The sequence below is a fragment of the Musca domestica genome, unplaced genomic scaffold (assembly GCF_030504385.1).
Source record: "Musca domestica strain aabys unplaced genomic scaffold, Musca_domestica.polishedcontigs.V.1.1 19, whole genome shotgun sequence".
NCBI classification, from domain to species: Eukaryota; Metazoa; Arthropoda; class Insecta; order Diptera; family Muscidae; genus Musca; species Musca domestica.
In genome coordinates, this window is record NW_026712245.1 from 7,873,768 (window position 1) to 7,893,943 (window position 20,176).

The window sequence follows — 20,176 nt, forward strand, 5'->3', positions numbered from 1 at the left end:
GGGTATAAAAAAGGCGATGAAAAAATGAAAACTAACTTAGAGGCTTCTAGTATCTCTTAAGAAAAAGATCTTTTACGTACAGTGGCCTTTGGGAAGTAAAGAAGACCTTTAATAAGTGTCTTATCCAAAGCATACATTTTTAAGTCCTTCTTTGGATAAGACACATTCAAACATTTTTCTATGCATATGATACCTTCTTAATGTATTCAATGCATAGAGGTTATCTATGGATAGGTATTTTAGGGTATTCTACTGATAGGAATGCCTTCTCAAAGCATTCTTTGGATACCCCCTTACGACCCCCTTAATATTTACTGAGAGGGTCTTCTATGAATAGGAGAAATTTCCTTTACTGAGATCTTATGTATGCTTTTGTGTTTGGTAATTTCCATGAATTTTCAACGGTTTCGTATTTAGATGAAAAGTTGATGGAACTTTCAACGGTTTCATATTTAGATCAAAAGTTGATGGAATAGGGAAAAATGTGTCTTCTCTCTATTAATCTTCTACCATGCTGTGGTGTTAGACTGTGTTTAATAATCTTTGACTTAAAAAATTATACAAAGACTTATCCATGTTATTTCTTAGACTCGAAAGTGTAATAAAATTAATTAAATTAATTATCCATGTCATCAAAACATGAATAAAATAATCCATCGCCATTTACTCCCACAATGTATTCAAACCCCATTCAAATAGCAAATCACAAAACGTGATTATTATATGCCGCCAGCCAACTATTCACATGGCAACAGACATATTCGAAACTCCTTGCCCGACACCATGACTCAATTTCAAGTATGTTGTATATCGCCATATTTAGACACATATAAATCAATCAAAATTTTCCACATTATTTTTTGTTTCATATATTTCTTATAAATATTCATTTATTCCATCTCATAGCTCGTTAAAAAAAATGAGTGCCGGCCGGTTAATTTTTATTGTGTGTGGCTTGTTGGTTGGGCGGACGAGTTGCATGTCTTTCTTGCTTTCCTTCATTTCGTGATGATTTTAATGTAGGTGTCTTCGGTGAGTTTTGCTAACTGTATCTCCAGCCCATTCGCTTAGATGTTTGGTTTCTCAAATTGGTTTTCAAGTTTCTTTTATAATTTTCCGCATTGGTAATTACAGAGCGACCGTCCATATCTCATTAGCAAATTCTTGGCTTTTGGATAATTGTTCAAAGACCACCGTTACCATTCGCAAGGCAAGATTGGTAGGTAATGTACATATATACATATATATATGTATTTACATAAATACACGTATGAGTCTTGACCTTCAATCATATGTGTGAGAGAAACTTTTAATATTGAAAATGGTATGTCTTAAAAAAAGTGATTTTATTTCATTGGTTGATTATTTCAAAATCAATGGGAAATTGCACAAAGTGGACGAAATTCGTTTCGGAACATTCGGAGCTAGCACCCACTACAATTTTAGAAAAAAGTATCCGATTTGATCCATCCTTGGAACATCGGATATTTATTAAACCTAGCATGAATTTGAAAATAATGTTTAAAAAATTATAAAACCCGTATAATATTGACAAGGTGTACAGATATATCCAGGTCAAATTGTAAAATTGAATTTAACAAATTTTGACTTTTATCAAAAATTTTTGGACTTTTAAGGACCTACTGGAAAAGTAGAACTTCAGACTGCTATCATTTCTAAACCACTCGTCCGGCAGCAGTTAAAATTATTCCAGTCACAGCCCAGATATTGTATACAAGCGTACAAAAGCAATTTTGGTGAGAATTTTCCGGAAAAAAAGTTATTCATGATAGAATTCAAGCGTGATAGTGTGATTTCTTTATATTTGGCTGGAAAACCACAAGTGGCTATCGTTAGAGCACTCCAGCATTTAAATGTTAATAAAACTTTTGTGTCTCGTACCATCGCTCGTAGCGTAGCCCGACGTCAAGGAAGTGGACGGAAGAAAACAGCAACATCAGCAGACATGGTTCGAAAAGTAAAGAAACGACTTGATCGAAACACGGGTCGCAATGGCCGAAAAATGGCTCACGAGCTGAACATATCGCAATATTCCATTCGGCAAATATTGAAAAATGAGCTCGGGGTAAAGCCATTGAAATTCCAAAAAGTGCAAGAACTTACACCGCAACCGAAAGAAAATAGACTCAAAACAGCTAAAGAGTTGCTTCGCTTGGCCGAAAGTGGTGAACTGCCGAATTTTGTTTTCTCCGATGAGAAAACATTCGTTGTCCAACAGTTTGTAAACAAACAAAATGATCGTGTTTACTTTCCAAATAGGTCAGATGATGTGCATGTGCACCTTCGGTTGGCCACCAGAACTCAAGCGCCGGCTATGGTGATGGTGTGGGTTGACATAACAGCCGATGGTCGCTATCCACTCGTATTAATCGACCGTGGCATCAGAATAAATGCCGAATATTATCGCGAAAATATTCTGGAGGGTGTATTAAAGCCTTGGGCACGCAAACATTTTGGCCGCAGACCTTGGACATTCCAGCACAATCGCACTCAGCACGCGCCACCAAAGAAAATTTATAAAATAAGGCTCCTCACTTAATTTCCAGCGTACAATGGCCACTAAAATCTCCGGACTATTGTGTCTGGAGTATTTTAGAAAGCAAGGTTAGCACAAAAAATACCAAAGTGTCGATCACCTCAAGCAAGCGCTTCGTCGGGAATGGGCCAAAATTCCACAGAGCAACATTCGGGCAGCGTGTGATGGTTTCATTGGCCGTTTGAAGGCCATAATTCGTGCCAAAGGTGACCAATTCGAACAAATCTAAACTTATTCTAACATTTGATGCTATCTACGACATTTCTTACTTTTATTCAATAACATTAAAAAAAAAAATGTAAAAATTATGGCGTTTAACTATGTTGCAGTTTTTTCTCACCCTGTATATTTAGCTTTTTTCTAAAAATTTCTTTAAAACCTATTTTTAAGGACACATTGGAAAAAATTATAGGTTAAAAAAATCGGTCACCCCTCGGTACAAAATAGTGGACTTTTTTAAGAAAATGTTTACCAGGACTCTTAAAGAAAAAAGTATGGATTTTTAAGAATTTTTTTTGGACTTCTTTTGAAGATGATTTTGATTTTTTTTTTTTGAAAGTATTAATATAATTTATGGAGTAAATTTACTGTTTTTGTATGTTAAAAATAATATAAAATAAACCTTTTAGTCGCACATGGTAAGTATATACGTACATATTTATGCATATAAATGGTCGTATACTAAGGCGGACCCACTGATATTTTTTCTAGTAAAGCTACCTTGACTCAACATTTCATTCGACATGCATGTTACAAAAAGCAATTTAGAGCTCAAAAACTTTTCGTAAACCATGAATGAAAATATAGAATCGTTAATACTATTCCTTAATTAATTCAATATTTTTTAATAAATTTATTTACGAAGTCCGTAGAGACCCCAAACCCAACAAATTTAATCTCACCTGAGCGCAACTTAAACATTGGGTGTTGGCAGACAAAATAAATTAAATCTATGTCTGGGAAAATTGTTTACAGGAACACGTCATATTGGAAGTTAGCCAACGAAGAACACACAGACAAAAAAGGAAGTGACAGAAATACAGCAATAAAATTAAACCCCCAAAACACCAGATAGCCAAACATAATTTATGGATAACAACAACCCAAAAAAAAGAAAAAAAAAAACATCCGCATAATGTTAAATATCCCAAGACAGGAAAAAAATGACGTCATTTTGGAAAATAATACCATCGACAGCAAAAACAACCAAAAAGGTTGTTCACATTGTTAGCCAAGCGAAAATGTAAACTGCAAAAAGCAAAAATAAAAGAGCACAAGCGAAAGAAGAAAGCCAACCCAAATGAACGAACTCAACACCCAGTCGGGTAGCCAGTAATAAAACTATTGAAATTTGAGAATGTTAAAGAAAACCTGCCATTTTTTCCTCTCCTTACAAGTTCAAATTCCACATGACTCCCGTCCCGGGCAAGTAATAGAGACATGGCCAACGAATAAGGGGAAGAGAGTGTGTGGTGTTTTTGGGTTGCATGTCATGATGGAAAACCTTAATTACGTTTTAAAAATTTAATTAGTTTTTTCTTTTGTGCAAATTTAAAAGCTCTCTAAATTGCTGTGTATTTTTTCCTTTTTGATTTCTTTTTGCATGTAAATCAGGCTGTTGGTTTAGTAGATTTGTTAACTAACGAGGGGGGGTAAACAATCGATTTTTGTTTTTGATTTACACATACATACATATGTATGGATATATGTGGGTGCATAAATGCATGTACATATTTAAAATATCCATAGAAAAATTTCTGCGAAAAGAAATGTATGGATGTGCATGATAAAACAAATCATAGTTCGTTCATATGCAAAGAGGGGTGTTACACCCACATATAGTCGTCATAAAACGAATTATAAAAGGGTTGGCCGACCTGTTTTCTATGTCAGTGTGAGAAGATATCCATTTAAAATGCAAAATGAAGGATAATAATTGCAAGTTACAATAAAATAGTTGCAATTTTATACAATGTCCTTGCACGAAGGGGTGTAAACGAGGAAATATTCATTTCCACATAATTTGGATAATTTGGATAATATTTTATCCACATAACGTGGATAATATTTTATCCACATCACATGGATAATATTTTATCCACATCACGTGGATAATATTTTATCTACATGGCGTGGATAATATTTTAAGGATAATATTTTATCCACATGACGTGGATAATGTTTTATCTACATGACGTGGATAATATTTTATCTACATAACGTGGATAATATTTTATCTACATAACGTGGATAATATTTTATCTACATGACGTGGATACTATTTTATCCTCATGATGTGGATAAAATTCTTATCCACATTACGTAGATAATATTTTTATCCACATAACGTGGATATAATATTTTTCCACATAACGAGGATAATATTTTTATCCACATAACGTGGATATAATATTTTTCCACATAACGAGGATAATATTTTTATCCACATAACGTGGATAATATTTTATCCACATAACGTGGATAATATTTTGTACACATAGCGTGGATAATATTTTATCTACATGACGTGGATACTATTTTATCCTCATGACGTGTATAAAATTCTTATCCACATTACGTAGATAATATTTTTATCCACATAACGTGGATAATATTTTATCCACATAACGTGGATAATATTTTATCCACATAACGTGGATAATATTTTGTCCACATAACGTGGATAATATTTTGTACACATAGCGTGGATAATATTTTATCCACATGCCGTGGATAATATTATATCAACATGACGTGGATAATATTTTTATCCACATAACGTGGATATTTTTATCCACGTAACATGGATAATATTTTTATCCACGTAACATGGATAATATTTTTATACACATAACGTGGATATTTTTATCCGCATAACGTGGATAATATTTTTATCCACATAACGTGGATATTTTTATCCACGTAACGTGGATAATATTTTTATCCACGTAACGTGGATAATATTTTTATACACATAACGTGGATATTTTTATCCGCATAACGTGGATAATATTTTTATCCACATAACGTGGATAATACTTTTATCCACATAACGTGGATAATACTTTTATCCACAAAACATGTATATTTTATCCACATTACTTGGATACTATTTTTATCCACATGACGTGGATAATATTTTATCCACATAACGTGGATAAAATATTTATCCACATAACGTGGATATAATATTTATCCACATAACGTGGATATAATATTTATCCACATAACGTGGATATAATATTTATCCACATAACGTGGATATAATAATTATCCACATAACGTGGATATAATAATTATCCACATAACGTGGATATAATAATTATCCACATAACGTGGATATAATAATTATCCACATAACGTGGATATAATAATTATCCACACAACTTGGATACTATTTTATCCACATAATGTGGATAACATATTTATCCCTATAAACATAAAGTGGATAATATTTTTATCCGCAAAAAATGGAGTATTTTTAAAAAAGGAAAACCTTAAGTCGTCATTGAACTAAAATAGGATATTGCATTGCAAAAACAATTCGATAAAGTGTTGCAGCAGTGAAGCGGGGTAGGTAGGTTGGCGGGTAGGGCGGTGGACAGTATTGAGAACACCACCAGACAGACAGACAAACCTTAATTGAGTTGCCTCAATCTTGGCTAAAAGTTTAGTCATCTGCTAATATTTTATGCATGTTCGTGTGTGTATGTAGACATATAGGCGTGTACATTAGACATGGACGTCAATAACAACAACACCAATAAGACATTAATACACTTACCTCGTGGATGTAAGCGCTCCGGCTTAAACCAAGCGTCTGAAATTAGTTAGATATTGATTATTTTTTTAAAAAAAGAAACGCAGAAAAGTAGAAAGCGCACAGAAACGGAACAAAAAATTTTGGGCAACAAGCGACAAACACAGAGAACACAAAAAATAAAATAAAAGAAAAGCAAAGAAAAAAGAAAGTGTTACAAAAAAATTACAATAAATTTAATGATATCGAAGGACTACTACCGCAAACACACATACACCCACATAAAATTACAACAAAATTTTTACATGAAAAGGCTGGCGGCTGCTAACACCCAAAAAGAAAAATAGGAGGCAAAAAAACAGGAATGACTCAAATTACAGGAAGTATATTTTGAGGGGGATAAGGTAGGAAATAAGTATTAGCTTGAGTAAGGTAGCAGTCAAGAGACCGAGAGAGAGAGAGAGGTTAAAAGAGAGTATATTTCAATATATTGTATGCTGTATGTAAAAAAATACACTTACTGGGATCTAATAAGGAACACATGAAGGGACGTTTCTTGTAAACACCATTTTGTGCTGATTCTTCGACGGTATCCACCATTTTTGCTGTTTTTTTGTTGTTTTCTAATTAATTTTTTATATCCTTAAAATTCTCAAAAACTGAGATGTCAATGTGATTTTTACTTATTTTGTTGTATGGCCTATTTGTTTGTTGTCAATGTCTAAATTCTAGACACACACACAGTATATATTTGTGTAGGTATATACTTCTATGCTTCTTAGGGATTGCTAAAATTTTATATATTTTTAAAAATTTATTTCACACTTCCATAAATAATTCTGGAAATTATTTCGACACTTTTCTTTTTTACAATTTAAAACAATTGCATTTTTTTGGAATTGAAAATTACACAACGCAATATTGTTGTGTCTCTCCCGACAAAAAATATTGAAAAAAGCCGTAAAACACGATTGTGCTGATTGTGTATCACACGTTAATGCCTCGACGAGTAACTGAAATCACCAGCATGGGGCTCGGATTCAATTGTATTTGCAATCGACAACTAGAAAATTGTACGAATTGTATCTACACAAGTCCTTTCGTAATTGCGATTCAATTCAACGATTGTTAGACAAGGAAGACTATAGTGTTGACCCCCTTAGCCCGGTCGTCATCATCGTCGTCGTCTTCGTAACCATCCAACCATTTCCACTTTGGATATACAATAATGCGCAAAGCTGGGATCTGCATTAAAAGAGTGCCACAGCCACTTGGCTTTTTTGGAGACACGTTGTCGGTGCAAAGCAACCCCCAGAAGAGAAGAAACACAACAATCCCCACACTCATATTTCATAGTTCCCTTTTGACATTTCATTTTCCTCTGGCATTCGCAAAGGAGGAAAAAAACGAAAAAAAAAACCTTCCATCAATTTTGATAGCCATTTGGCCCACCAGCCATTGATTTTACTATAAATTTCTGGGGAGCACAACACGTAATATACGTTTCGGGGTTGTTTATTCCTCTCATCAGACCTGCGCTCTCCAGAAAAGCTCCACAATTTAAAAAGCAATCGGAATAAAAAGAGCTTAATTCCCATAGACACTGTTGCTGCAGAATCTAGCAATGCATCATCTTCATCGCTATTTGCCATCACCAGAGCAGGTTCCTGCTGTGTATTGAGAGCAATGCTAATAGAAAATATAAACAAATCATCTGGATGGATTGTGATGCAATACTGGAAGTATTCTATGAATGACAAATCCATATGACTGCTGCTTGAGGTTCGTTCGCTTGCTATTTTATAGGGGTAAACTATAAAGAGCAGAGCATTGAATTGAATAATAGTAGGCAACGGTGGGAGCGGAGGTTGGACATGATAATGACAGCAATAAAAAAAGGGGTACGGTATACGAAACAAAGTACATCGTCATTTGTTACTTTGAAATACGCAATAATATTTCATATTTTAGGAGTGCCGGACGCATGGAGTTTTGCGAAAAAAAATCCTCTATTAGAAACATCAATTTCATTTCAATAATTGCGAAATTTGTTTTCTTAAATTAACAACAATTGGGAGCCGTTCCAAAATCTCGACCTACACTGACAAATTTTGCGCTGAATCTTTCTGCACACTAAGTCTCCACAATATTAAATTATAGCCATTTTGGCTCAAAATGAAGAAAAACTTTAAAATCGGCTTCTACCCCTATGTGGGGCCTATGTCAAATCGCAGAGCGATATTATGGCGAATTTTCACCCAGTAAGAATCAGAATTGTAAAATATAATAAGTAAAAGAGATCTAGAGATTTTTACATATTGCGAGCGAGTTTAACTCTCTGCTCGAATAGGAGCGTGAGAATTTTCGTGGGTGGTAAAACATTCGATTATACTCTATTCCACTCGTCTTCATTTTTACAGTAGAAAATTACTGTATATTTCGAACATTCCAACACATACTCTAATTTGCCACACAGGAGTAACTCGCGGGAGCTCCCACATGTGATTAAAACCCTCCAAATACCGAATATCGGGAGCTACCGACATTTTGGGGATATACGAAAACGTGGAAGGGACTTTAAACCCCAAATCGAATGAAACATGTATGTGGGAGCTATAGCTATATCTGAACCGATCTTAATGTTCTTGCTTCTGAACTGAATTCGATCGGGAGTGCCAAAATTTAGTCCATTTGGACAGGTATTGGTCATTTGCACAATAAATCTAATATCGGATAAAGATATATATGGGAGCTATAACCTTATCTGAACCTAAAAATTGGCATACGTATTTTCGAGCAGTATCTGATGACCGGTGCCAAATATCATTCCTGTAGATCGCATATTGCGCATGTGAGGGACTTAAAACCGCGAATCGGCTGAAACATATGTATGGGAGCTATAGCTATATCTAAACCGATTTACAACAAATTTGCTGTACTTGCTGCTAGACTGAGTTCAGTCGGATTTGCCGAAACTCAGGTAATTGGATATTGACTGATATTGGCTAAAATCGGCTATATCTAAATTTGAACCTATGTTTACCAATAGGGTTTGTCCTTGGGCCAAACAAATATTGTTAGCAAAATTTCATCTCAATCGGATAATAAATGCGACCTGCATTTTGTTCATAAAAATACATGGACAGACGGATGGACGGACTGAGATGCATTTATCGACTCAGAAAGTGATTCTATGAAGTTCCTCAAAAGTAACGATGGGTCTATCTCGCTGCCTTCTCCATGTTACAAACAAATGCACAAAAATATAATACCCTTACCGCCATGTGGTGTAGGGTATAAAAATCGAAAATCAATTATTTGCCTGATTCAATGAATTAGGTGTAGCTTTTGTCTACAAAGAAAGGGCTACTAGATTAGGGTTAAAAAACGGGAATTTTGTTTATATGATAGAATCTACTTCTGGATTTCTCAAAACTAATAATATCCACGAATATAATCAAATGAATATAAAATCAAATCTAGTGACACGGTTCGATGATCTCAAAGCCGAAATTCGAGTACAGAGTTCGACTTTATATTTTTTATCAAAAGTTGGTTAGTTAAAAGTTGAATCACGTTCCGAATATAGAAGATGCTGTCACATCTATCCACTATCCTAACATCAAGTTAAGAGGATGATGGCGACGAAGTGTCGGCTAGGGTGCTATTGCCAGTTGCATTTCTTGTCGTAGGAGAGATCTCGATGATTGAGTTGGGGAATACACATTACAAACTGCAACTTTGGATAACCTGGGTCAACACGTTCTTCACTAAATTTTCGTTTAAGGAAAAAAATTTAAAAAATAGTATTGGAATTACTTGATTACTGAATATTATTTATAGGAAATATCCCAGGAAATTCTATTTTTTATAAAAATGGAAAGAATGAATACGTAAACTAAATGTTGAGCAGTATCGTACACAATTTTTGTATTAATTTAAACTTCTAGGAAATCACTGTACTTAAAATTTTATTAAAAAAAAGAAACTTTATCTTCATATAAATATCACCCACAAATAGAGCATCGAAATTAAAATGTCTCCATGTTCTGTTCAACTTTAATGTGTTTACATTTATAATTATGTATGTCAGATGCGATCACTACAAATGTTCAGTAATTATCGTTATTATTATATTGTGGAAAATCACATGGCAAACACGAAATGCGTTCAATTAGCACTGTTATTAAATTTTGAATTTCATTCAATATCAGTTCACAATAAATGTTCGCGAAATAAAAACGTTTCAAAAAATTCTGCAGCTTTTTTTACAAGAATTTAGAATAAAATTGAAAGAAATTTCTTTCAAGTGCTTTTGGGAAACTTCAAGTTATTTTAGGCCTCTGCCAAAGAAACGCCAAGTAAAATAGATTACAGTTATTCAAAGGAAAACAAATCGGAATCTGTGATAAATGTCAATAAGGCATAAACATGTATGTATGCGCAAATTTATTTTCTTATTTGGCATTCCATTTTACATTAAGAAAACAAGGATGCCGATAGACACGGACAGAGAATAATGAGGATGAGGTGGAAATGTCAATGACAGACCACCATCTCCATCGGTCCGATTTAAATGAACAAACGATTTTAAAGAAAAATCAAAGACAATCAATAAACTCAATCATTGTTGGTTTTAAGGCAATAAAACCGGGTAGTGATGCACATTCGCAAAAATGGAATTTTTCGGAAAATTTTAATGGAATTTGGGATTATTAAGTTAGATTGATAACTTTCATTAAAGTGGGTATCTTTGTGAATACATAATAAAATGCTTTTCAAATTACATATTTAAAACCAAGTTCGCTCGGAACCAAATTTTAACGTACATTGCCGCGATATACACTTAGAACGAATAGGACAAAGTAAACAACGAAGGTTTCTCCCTTCCGAGAAATTGAAACGATAATTTATAGTTTAATAATCTTGAAAATATGGCTAAAATCTTCAAAATAATTAAAACGGCCGAGCCGTCATGTGGGGCTTAATACATTATACTCTATATTCAATATTTCTGACAGAAATTTTATCAATCCACTCCACTCCGAACTCGATCTAAGTTTGACAATAATATTACGGTGTACCAAGTTTGGATCAAATCGGATACTTCCTTCGAGAGTTATTGTGCGCACCAGCCAGCCAGAAAGACGGACGGACGGACGAAGATAAATCGACTACAAATGTCCAAAGACACCTAGGTTCTAAAACCGTTGTTTCGACTAGGCACGTTTTGGTTTTGATATATACCCTCTCCCTCTCTAGCCATACGGCTGAGGGTATAAAAAGGTGAATTGGATTTAGTCTTAAATATGTCTATTCAGTTGGAAATAGGAGTGAAACATTTAAAATGACAAAAATCTGAAGGTTTCTTTATATGCCCTATCTCGTAAAAATTCAGCTCGTTGCTCCACGCTTAACCCTGGCAATATTCTAAGACAATTCGGTTGCGAATGGGGAGGGAAACATTAACTTTGTGCCAGTTCACTCGAAACTATTCGAATCTCACTGATGTTGAGCTAGATTATGAAGGAGTAGGATGTGCCGAAACAATGGGCAATGATCTATTTGTAAGGGGTGTCAATGTGTAAAATTGGATGAGAAACTTCCATCATCACTAGGGTTGTACACTCTACGGAGGAGATATGTAAAAGCTAGTTTCTATATCGGTTTCCTATGTAGCCACCCTTGAGCAAAGAAAGCGAGCAGAAAGTAGTCAGACACGCATGATGTAGTCAAATTCACCTAGGAAACGCTACGTCCAAACTCCTCCTTGACCAAGAACGTAGGAAACCTATGAAAGGATGGTCCCACTAATGGCAATAGGTGAGCAACCGCTGGTAGTCATCTAAAAATCGTTGTCGGTGCTGTTAAAAATTTAGACAGAAAATCTAGAAACACCAATTAATAGAGCCATATAAGAATATATATGAAGACTATCATTATCTTTATGGGATTTTTTTTTTCAAGGAATCGATTTTATACTAAGAAACCGAAATATCAAATCACATCTAATTCGGGATTGAAAATGCGTGAAGACACAAACTACTAAATTACAGTCCCGTCTGTGGGATATTTTTATTCAATTCTTTAAATATTCATATATCCAAAACGGCAGACGAACACCCAGTGATGAAGTCATTCGTATAGACTCAGGGGATCAAAGCATTACAAAATTGCAAAAACTTTCTGCCAACAATTTTAATTTTCTCGATGACCATACAATATTTGAATTTTTTCTTCATTCATCATCGACATCCCTGCAGCCGAATGCAGACACACACACACACACAACTATATTTATTTCACTGCTAACCATGCAAGTCCAATGGCACCTCATGCAAAGTCAGCAAAGAAACCAAAAGAGAGAAGGAGGTCAGACGCTGTGGATCACTTTTGGATTTTCCTCAGCCCATCGTCCATTATTTGTTTGCGGCGATTTGTGCTAACCCATGCATATGTATGTTACTATGAATGATCTCCAATGAAAGGCAGAATGAAAGGGGAGCTTATCTATTGTGCACAATGGCACGTTATTTGTAAAAAAAGACACCTTTCTCAAAATAACTACGAATTTCCTTCTCCCGTTTTAGTTTCTCAAAATTATTATACTTGAAAAATCGGGTTTGTTTTGATAAATGTATACAAATTGTATGGTGGACATTTTTTCTGATTTAAAAAATTTAAGTTTATTTCAAAATATATACAGATTAAAAAAATAAGACTTAAAACATTCAATATATTTTTGCAAATAAAAAATTTCGCAATCGTTCCATTGTGCCATGAGTGCAAAAACGATGTCATGTCGTCGTCATCGCTGTCAATAATGAAGGCAAGAAAAGTTGTCCATTTCTTCTTCTCTAGCCGTATATTTCTTATGCTATCTCACAGTGGCGGCAGCGGCGGCGACAGTGAAATGCTGTAGCAGTGTCGCTCTAGAGCTGCAGCAATGTGAAATGACATACCGCACCAAATGAATGGAGACATAAAGAAATTTATGTCAATGACAATAAGGAGGAAAAAAAGAAATGGTGAAGAAAAAAAAACAATAAAACTCTTAAGGCAATCATATCTGGGGCGTTAAGAATGGAGAACAATGGCAATACCCTACACGCAATGTTATATTTGTGCTGCACACTCAGACTGAAAACTATTTTCTTCTTTCACTGTTGTTTTATTTTTCGGGTGCAAGGTAAAAGGGCTACGTTCTTTTTAAATAGAAAGCTATTGGGTGTTGTTCTTTGTCTTGCGATTTTGTGCGAGTTCTCCTTTATAAATAAATTCATTCATTGTTCTAGCACGTTTTTAAAAATGAATTTAAAAACGATTGGAAACGGTTTTAAAACACATGATATGATGATATTTAAAATACATGATATGCTTCTCGGTGCGTTACAATCTACCCTACCCTACAGACCCAAAGTTGGGTGGTCGACTATGTTCCTGAGCAGGTGACAAACTAGCCTGAACAACGCTGAACGCTTGGTCTTCCGAGTTAGTGACAAAATTCTCTCCCAAACATGTTTTGCCTAGATGACAAACGGAACTACATGTTTAGAATGGACAGCGCTTGGTCTTCCAAGTTGGTCACAAACTTCTCTTCCAAAAATGTCTGGCCCAGATGGCAAACGGCCCTTCATGTTTATGGCGGACAAAACTTCACCGGCGTGTCAGGAAGGATATACATGATCTAAAAAGGGAATTGCAAGACTACAAGAGAGCCTCTTCGTCAAAAAGCCCATCAGGCTGGTCTATGTGGCATTCATACTGAGGCTGTGTGCTCGGTGTGATACAGGCACACACAATACGCTACACATCTTTAATTGCTCTGCCCTACTCACTGCAGAAGATCTTTGGTTACATCCGCGAAAGTAGCTAAATTTTTAAACCTGGGTACCTCTTCTCTAAAAAATGTATGTCCACTCTTTGCGGCCTAGAAATACATCTGGCAACTTTGGACCTCCCACAGTAATAAAAACAAATTAGGAAGGGACACATTCTGTGTATGTCTCACAAACTTTAAAGGTTTATTCAAGAATCAGTTATAGGGACTGGCTATCGTTATATTGATGATTTTTTGATGCGTCCCGAATTAAAAACCGAAATGTCAAATAGCTGCTGATTTGGTTGGGAATTGGAGGGGACACCTTAAAAATACCGGGGTAAAGTGCTTATTGAGAACTCCTTGTGTACAATTTCAGACAATTCCATTAAAAAGGTTTCTAAAATCATCAAAACACCCAAAAACGGGGGGTACCGTTGTGTGGGCGGATAAAGTACTCACACGGAACTCCTTGTGTGAATTTTCACATAATTCCGTTGAAAAATGTGGCTAAAATTTGAGGGTCACCGAAAAAATGTGGCTAAAATCATCAAAATACGGAATATCGGGGGTACCGTTGCATGGGGATATACGATATCGTGGACTTATATAGACAATTCTCTTTCAGAGGGTAAATTACTCATAAAGAACTCTTTGTGTAAAATTTCAGACAATTCCATTGAAAATGTGGCTACAATCATAAAAATTCCGAATATCGGAGGTATCGTTATATGGGGGCTATACGACAGATCTGTGCAAAATTTTAGCTTCCTATCTTAATTCGTTTTATCTGTAGCGTGATTACAACAGAGGAAGGACAGGGCTAACTCGTCTTAGAATTTTACGCTGATAAAGAATATATATACTTTGCTGGTTCTAAAATTAGTATTTCGATGAGTTACAAACGGAATGAAGAAGTTAATATACCCTCCATACTATGAATGATGGAGGGTATACAAAGTACACCTGACTGAAATTGAGGCCTGACTTAGTTAGGGGACTATACCAAAAATGTATTTTATGAGAAGTTAATCTACCCAGAGAACCCAAAATATCAAATTGCAAATTATTAAGTTGGAAATTGGGACAAAAGCTTTCGAAATACCAAATAGGAGGTACCTTTATGTGTGGGGTATACGAAAAAAGGTTATCTACATTGAAAATATTAGGATGGGATGGATTTATTGTTTAATATTTTGATTCAAACCATTTTGGGGCCTTTTATACACATTTTGAACAGATTTTAAACAATTGAGTCTGTAACGCTATTCCAACAATTTTTGCTACGTCTTATGTCAAAAGTGAATAACTTAGCTTATGCCGCCATACTTTTGGGTTAACCTTGCCCCAAACGTGAATTTAGAGCCTGGACAGAATACAACAAAAACAATACAATTCAAAAGAACAAAACTTTTACAATTATTTTTTATTGCCACACAAACTTTCGTGGATATATGAGACAAATCGTTACACGTGTAATTTATTATTGGTGATAAAACCGGAAGGTAACAGAGAAAAAATAATGCTATTGCGTAGAATAAAGGCAAGTGATGTGACAAAAAATACGATTATTTCCAACATTTTACCAAACACAGCAAATATAATACCCAGTTCAAAGCGATGAGTAATTTGGTACACAGACAGTGTCAATGACATGGAGTTATGAAAACAATTAGTGTGGAACCAACCAACTAACAATCCATCCACACAGAGAAAGAAGTGAAATATATTTAGATTTCCAACGAAAGGTCAGGGGAGGTCAAAATAGTTTCCGTTTAGAAAGCAATCCACTTAATGCTTAGATCTATTTATGGGAAACCCTTTTCGATGTCATTATGTGTATTTCGAGATCAATAATGAAATAAGTTAACTAAAAATAGAAGAAATAAACTAAATCACTGTCTAGTTGTTGTTGTAGTTGTATACATGATGAGAGAATACAATAAACCATGACTCATGGCAATAATAATGATAGAACCACGACAGCAACAATGGCATCTATGACAAATGCGAGTTCCACAAAAATCAAGTTATAAAGTAAAACCGGCATTTTTATAGACAAATAAAAGAACCTTGTCTGCGGGTCTTTAATTAGTGTTCCGAAAAACTAAAGACCGGGTGGTGGATTTGTTATTTAAATGCATCTAGTACCTACACTGGCACAGGGAGGCAGGCAAGTGACCCAACACCCTCCTCCCCTGTTAAGAAATACAAAAAAAATAACAATAGAATAAAACAAGACATGACATTTTGTAAAAATAAAAAAAGAGTGTTGGCATAAGACAAAATGTTTCTTTTTTGGTCTGGTTTGGTTGGCGGATTGCTTGCCGGCTGATTGTATGACATCATTATTCACAAACATACCAAAGTCATAATGTCGGCTGGCAAGCAGTCAGTCCAACCGGCGCGGCAACACAACTACACTCATATGGAAAATATGATTCACAACGATAATAACAAAAACCATTTCACTCTACTTATATAAAATGTATAAGTAAAAAAGAGGGGAAAATACTAATGGTAAGCACGCAACAAATTAATGAAAACAACCAATAAGTTTATACATTAAACCACGATCAGAGTAGCAACTTAATAACCAGACTAAGAAAGACTTGGTTTCAGACAAAACGAACAATAATTTCAAAAGTCCACATGAAAATCTTAAACAAAGGCTATGGGAAAATCAGAGTGCAATACTTTTTTCCCCATTTACATTAAGTTTAAGTTTACACTTTTAGATTGAATTATTTTGCTAACTTGTAGATTGAATTGTGGGGAGACGATGGTTTAAGACGTAAAAACACAATGCTAATTAAACAAAACAAAAATAATACTTTTGTTCCAACCATGTATATAGAAAAAATCTTAACGCATACAAAAACGAGATGCAAATGAATAAAAATAAACGTATTTATCACAAAATGAGAATAAATAAACATTTGATAAGAACAAAGCTGTAAAAAGTATTTAACATTATAATAACAAAAAAAAAAAAAAAAAACAATTAATGGGTTTTGAAGTGAGAGAATGAGAAATCGTATGCCGGGAAGGATTTATGAGGCATTCTTTAATAATTGTGCGTGGGAAGGTTCCAAAATGTCTACACGCTTTAAGGTGTTACTAGATAATTTTCCATGAAACGCACAAAAAAAATTATATATTTTAGTTGATCCCATTTTCCAGAAATCTACAAATCAAAGTTAGGAAGATCTAGAGGGATTCGTAGAGCACATGCTGAAACAGGATCAGAAAATTCAAAGATCTGCAGATTTGTATTGTGAAAATGTTTACGTTTACAGTTTAAGAGTGGGTTTCCTATTGTCCATCTTCAATGGAAATTTGATCGATATAAAGTTTGTACAAAATCGTTTCTACGAGATCTGTGTTATTCCAAAATAGTAGCCCTTTTGTGAAAAATATATCAGAATAAGAAGACGTTGTTGTATATCTTCAAATATGGTAAAAAAATTGTTAAAAATATTAAACAGGACCATTTTGGTTCCAAATGAGTGTTAAGATTAAGTCGAAAAAAACATCCGACATATGAGGGAATCGTATACCTTATCCACAAACATGAAATCAAATCGTGGACCCACTTTTTAACATTATTTTGAAACATATCTGCGTTTCACAATTGATTTAAATGAGGCACATTTGAGGGTGACCGAATAATACAAAAAAAATAAATAAATGATTCCCACGCATAGAAATGTACAGGGGGTTTGGGAGAGGACAAAGAATCTAACATTTTCCTCGGTAAATCATTTACAAGGATTTGTGGTTAGAGGGGACAATGAAACTGATTTTTCCCCATTAATCTCCCATTCTTATCATTCCTTTTTTATGATTTTTAGCATTTGACCCCTAAGAATTTCCTTCTCGGCTTGGATTTCTCCACTTCTCATCACTCAAAACTTGACACAATTGAAAACAAAAACATAATATTCAAACAATTTTTCGTACTTACCCAAACCATATTTATAGAAAATATCCTCAACCGATACAATACTTGGCTGCTGTTGTTGTGTCGTCTTCGATGTTGTTGGCTTGGGTGCCGAGGATTGTTTCGTAACTACTGGAGTAGGAGCAGTCGTAGTGGGGGCAGTTGGTGCCGGTGCACTTGGAGCTGGTGCCTCCTTTTTAGCTTCAGGCACAGGGGCTGGCTGTTCTTTTACCGGTTCCACTGGAACAGGAACTGGTTTAGCCACCGCTGGTGCTGCTGCTGGTACTGGTGTCGGTTCAACAACTGGTGCTGAAGGTTGAACGAATTTCTCTTCTGCTTGTTTAGGAATTTCAGCCTGAACAAAGTCATCATCAAAATCATCGGCATCCAAATCTGTCGTTTTGGGTTCTTGCAATTTGGCCAATGGTGCTGAATAGTTATTGGCGGAAGCCTGAGAATCTGGTGTGGCGGTGCGTTCATCCTTGAAATCGCCCAAAAGATCTTCACTCGAAATAAACTTCTCATTGTCTTGCTCCTTGAGGGCATCAGATGGTAACTTTTTGGCTGGAGATGGATTGTAAGAAATGGAAGGTGAATCATTGTCAGAATCCTTGTTGCTAGCCGCAATGCCTGTTGCAGCTGTTTTGCCAAAGGTTGTCATGGCAGCCGGTTCATCATCATCGTCGTCAAAGTCGGTAAATTGGTTATTTGCACTTGTGGCTACACCCTCAACAGGGACTGTAGGCTTGAAGCTGTTATCACCGCCACCAAAGTGGCCAAATATATCATCCACAGCCTGGGCGGCCTTCTTCTCGATTTCCTTGGCAGCATCTCCAGCACTGTCCTTAAAACCTCGCTCGGCATTCATAAAATCATTGGTCAACGAAGCCACACCTTGTTTTACACTGTTTGTGGTCTGGCCTAGGAAATCTTCCAAATCATTGGTGTTCTTTGAGAATTTGGCATCCAGTTCTTCTTGGGCCTCCTTGGCTCCGGCTGACATACGTTGTACAAAAGCTTGGGGGTCCAAGGGATCTACCACACCGTCCGATTTAACATTGTCAGTTTTTTCAACACCACCACCTCCTAGAACGTCATCGATGCTGCCCAACATATCCTGGGCGTGTTTCTTGGCATCGTCAGCACGGTCAAAAATGTTCTCAACGGCAGAGTTGGTTTCCTTTTTCAAATCACCAAAATTAAAATCCATTTTTGGGTTTTTAGTTTTGAAGGAACCAAGGATTTATGGGAAGGACTTTGTGTATGTGGCTGGTTGGTTGCCCGTGTCAATTAAACAGGGTTTCAAAGTGACGTATGTTTTCCTTTTTATCACACTGTTCACTCAAATTTTCATTTGACACTTCGCTTGCCTTTTACTCTCTTCTCTCAGTTTTTTTTTTTTTCAACTTGACACTAAGCTCTCAGGACTTTTTTCACCGTACAATTTTTTTCGTTGAATGATTTTGTTTCTTTTCTTGTAAAAGTAGTTTCTGTTTATTTAATTCATTAACAAACACTCGCAAATTAATACTGTTCACTTGGTTCTTTTTTTATTATTTATAAAATATAGATATGCCTTTGCTCCTTTCCAGTTTGATTAACAGCAATCGCCCTTGCGTCGTCGTAGTGAATGATGATGCTTGCACTTAAGTTTTGCAAATGAATCCAATTCAGTCAATCGTTTTTTTGTTTGGTGTGTGTGTATTTTTTCCAATGCCTCTCTTGCTCTCTATTTGAAAGCTCTCTCACTCAGCAGAGAATGACAAATCTAAATGAAATTTCAAATAATTTATGAATGAGTGTGTAAATTAAATTTATAACAACATCTCACAATTAATTCCGTTTAATGTCTTTATTTTCTAATTAGATTTTTAAAAATTTCAAATAAATAATGCAGGCGTAAATTTTTAATATTCCCGGTTTGCATTGTTCGACAGCTGTTTGTTTGACATGAAAGCCTATGTAAATAAAAGTCGTTCCGTACTAAGGAGACAAGAAATATTTACAATAGATGGCGCCCAGTCTTTGTTTTCTGTCATAAATCATCTTTGTTCTAATTTATTTATTTAGGATTATTGCTTAATCCGCATTTACTCA

The 20,176-nt window shown here is 35.2% G+C and overlaps 1 protein-coding gene across 4 annotated transcripts in view; it reads right to left on the minus strand.

Moving 5' to 3' along the window:
- LOC101889659 (reticulon-1-A) overlaps window positions 1–19,749 on the minus strand; it is a 52,355-nt gene extending 32,606 nt beyond the window's left edge. The window contains exons 1-2 of one of the 4 annotated variants that reach the window (XM_059121217.1): window positions 18,104–19,749; window positions 6,342–6,377 (exon numbers count right to left, since the gene is read on the minus strand). In XM_059121217.1, the coding sequence (XP_058977200.1) occupies window positions 6,342–6,377; window positions 18,104–19,289 (1,222 nt within the window). In that variant the 5' untranslated portion in view covers window positions 19,290–19,749. Of the gene's footprint in view, window positions 1–6,341; window positions 6,378–6,838; window positions 7,106–18,103 lie in introns of those variants that run through there. The other 3 variants (XM_059121219.1, XM_059121218.1, XM_059121220.1) reach the window with 3 other exon arrangements.
- Between the last annotated feature and the right edge of the window lie 427 nt (window positions 19,750–20,176).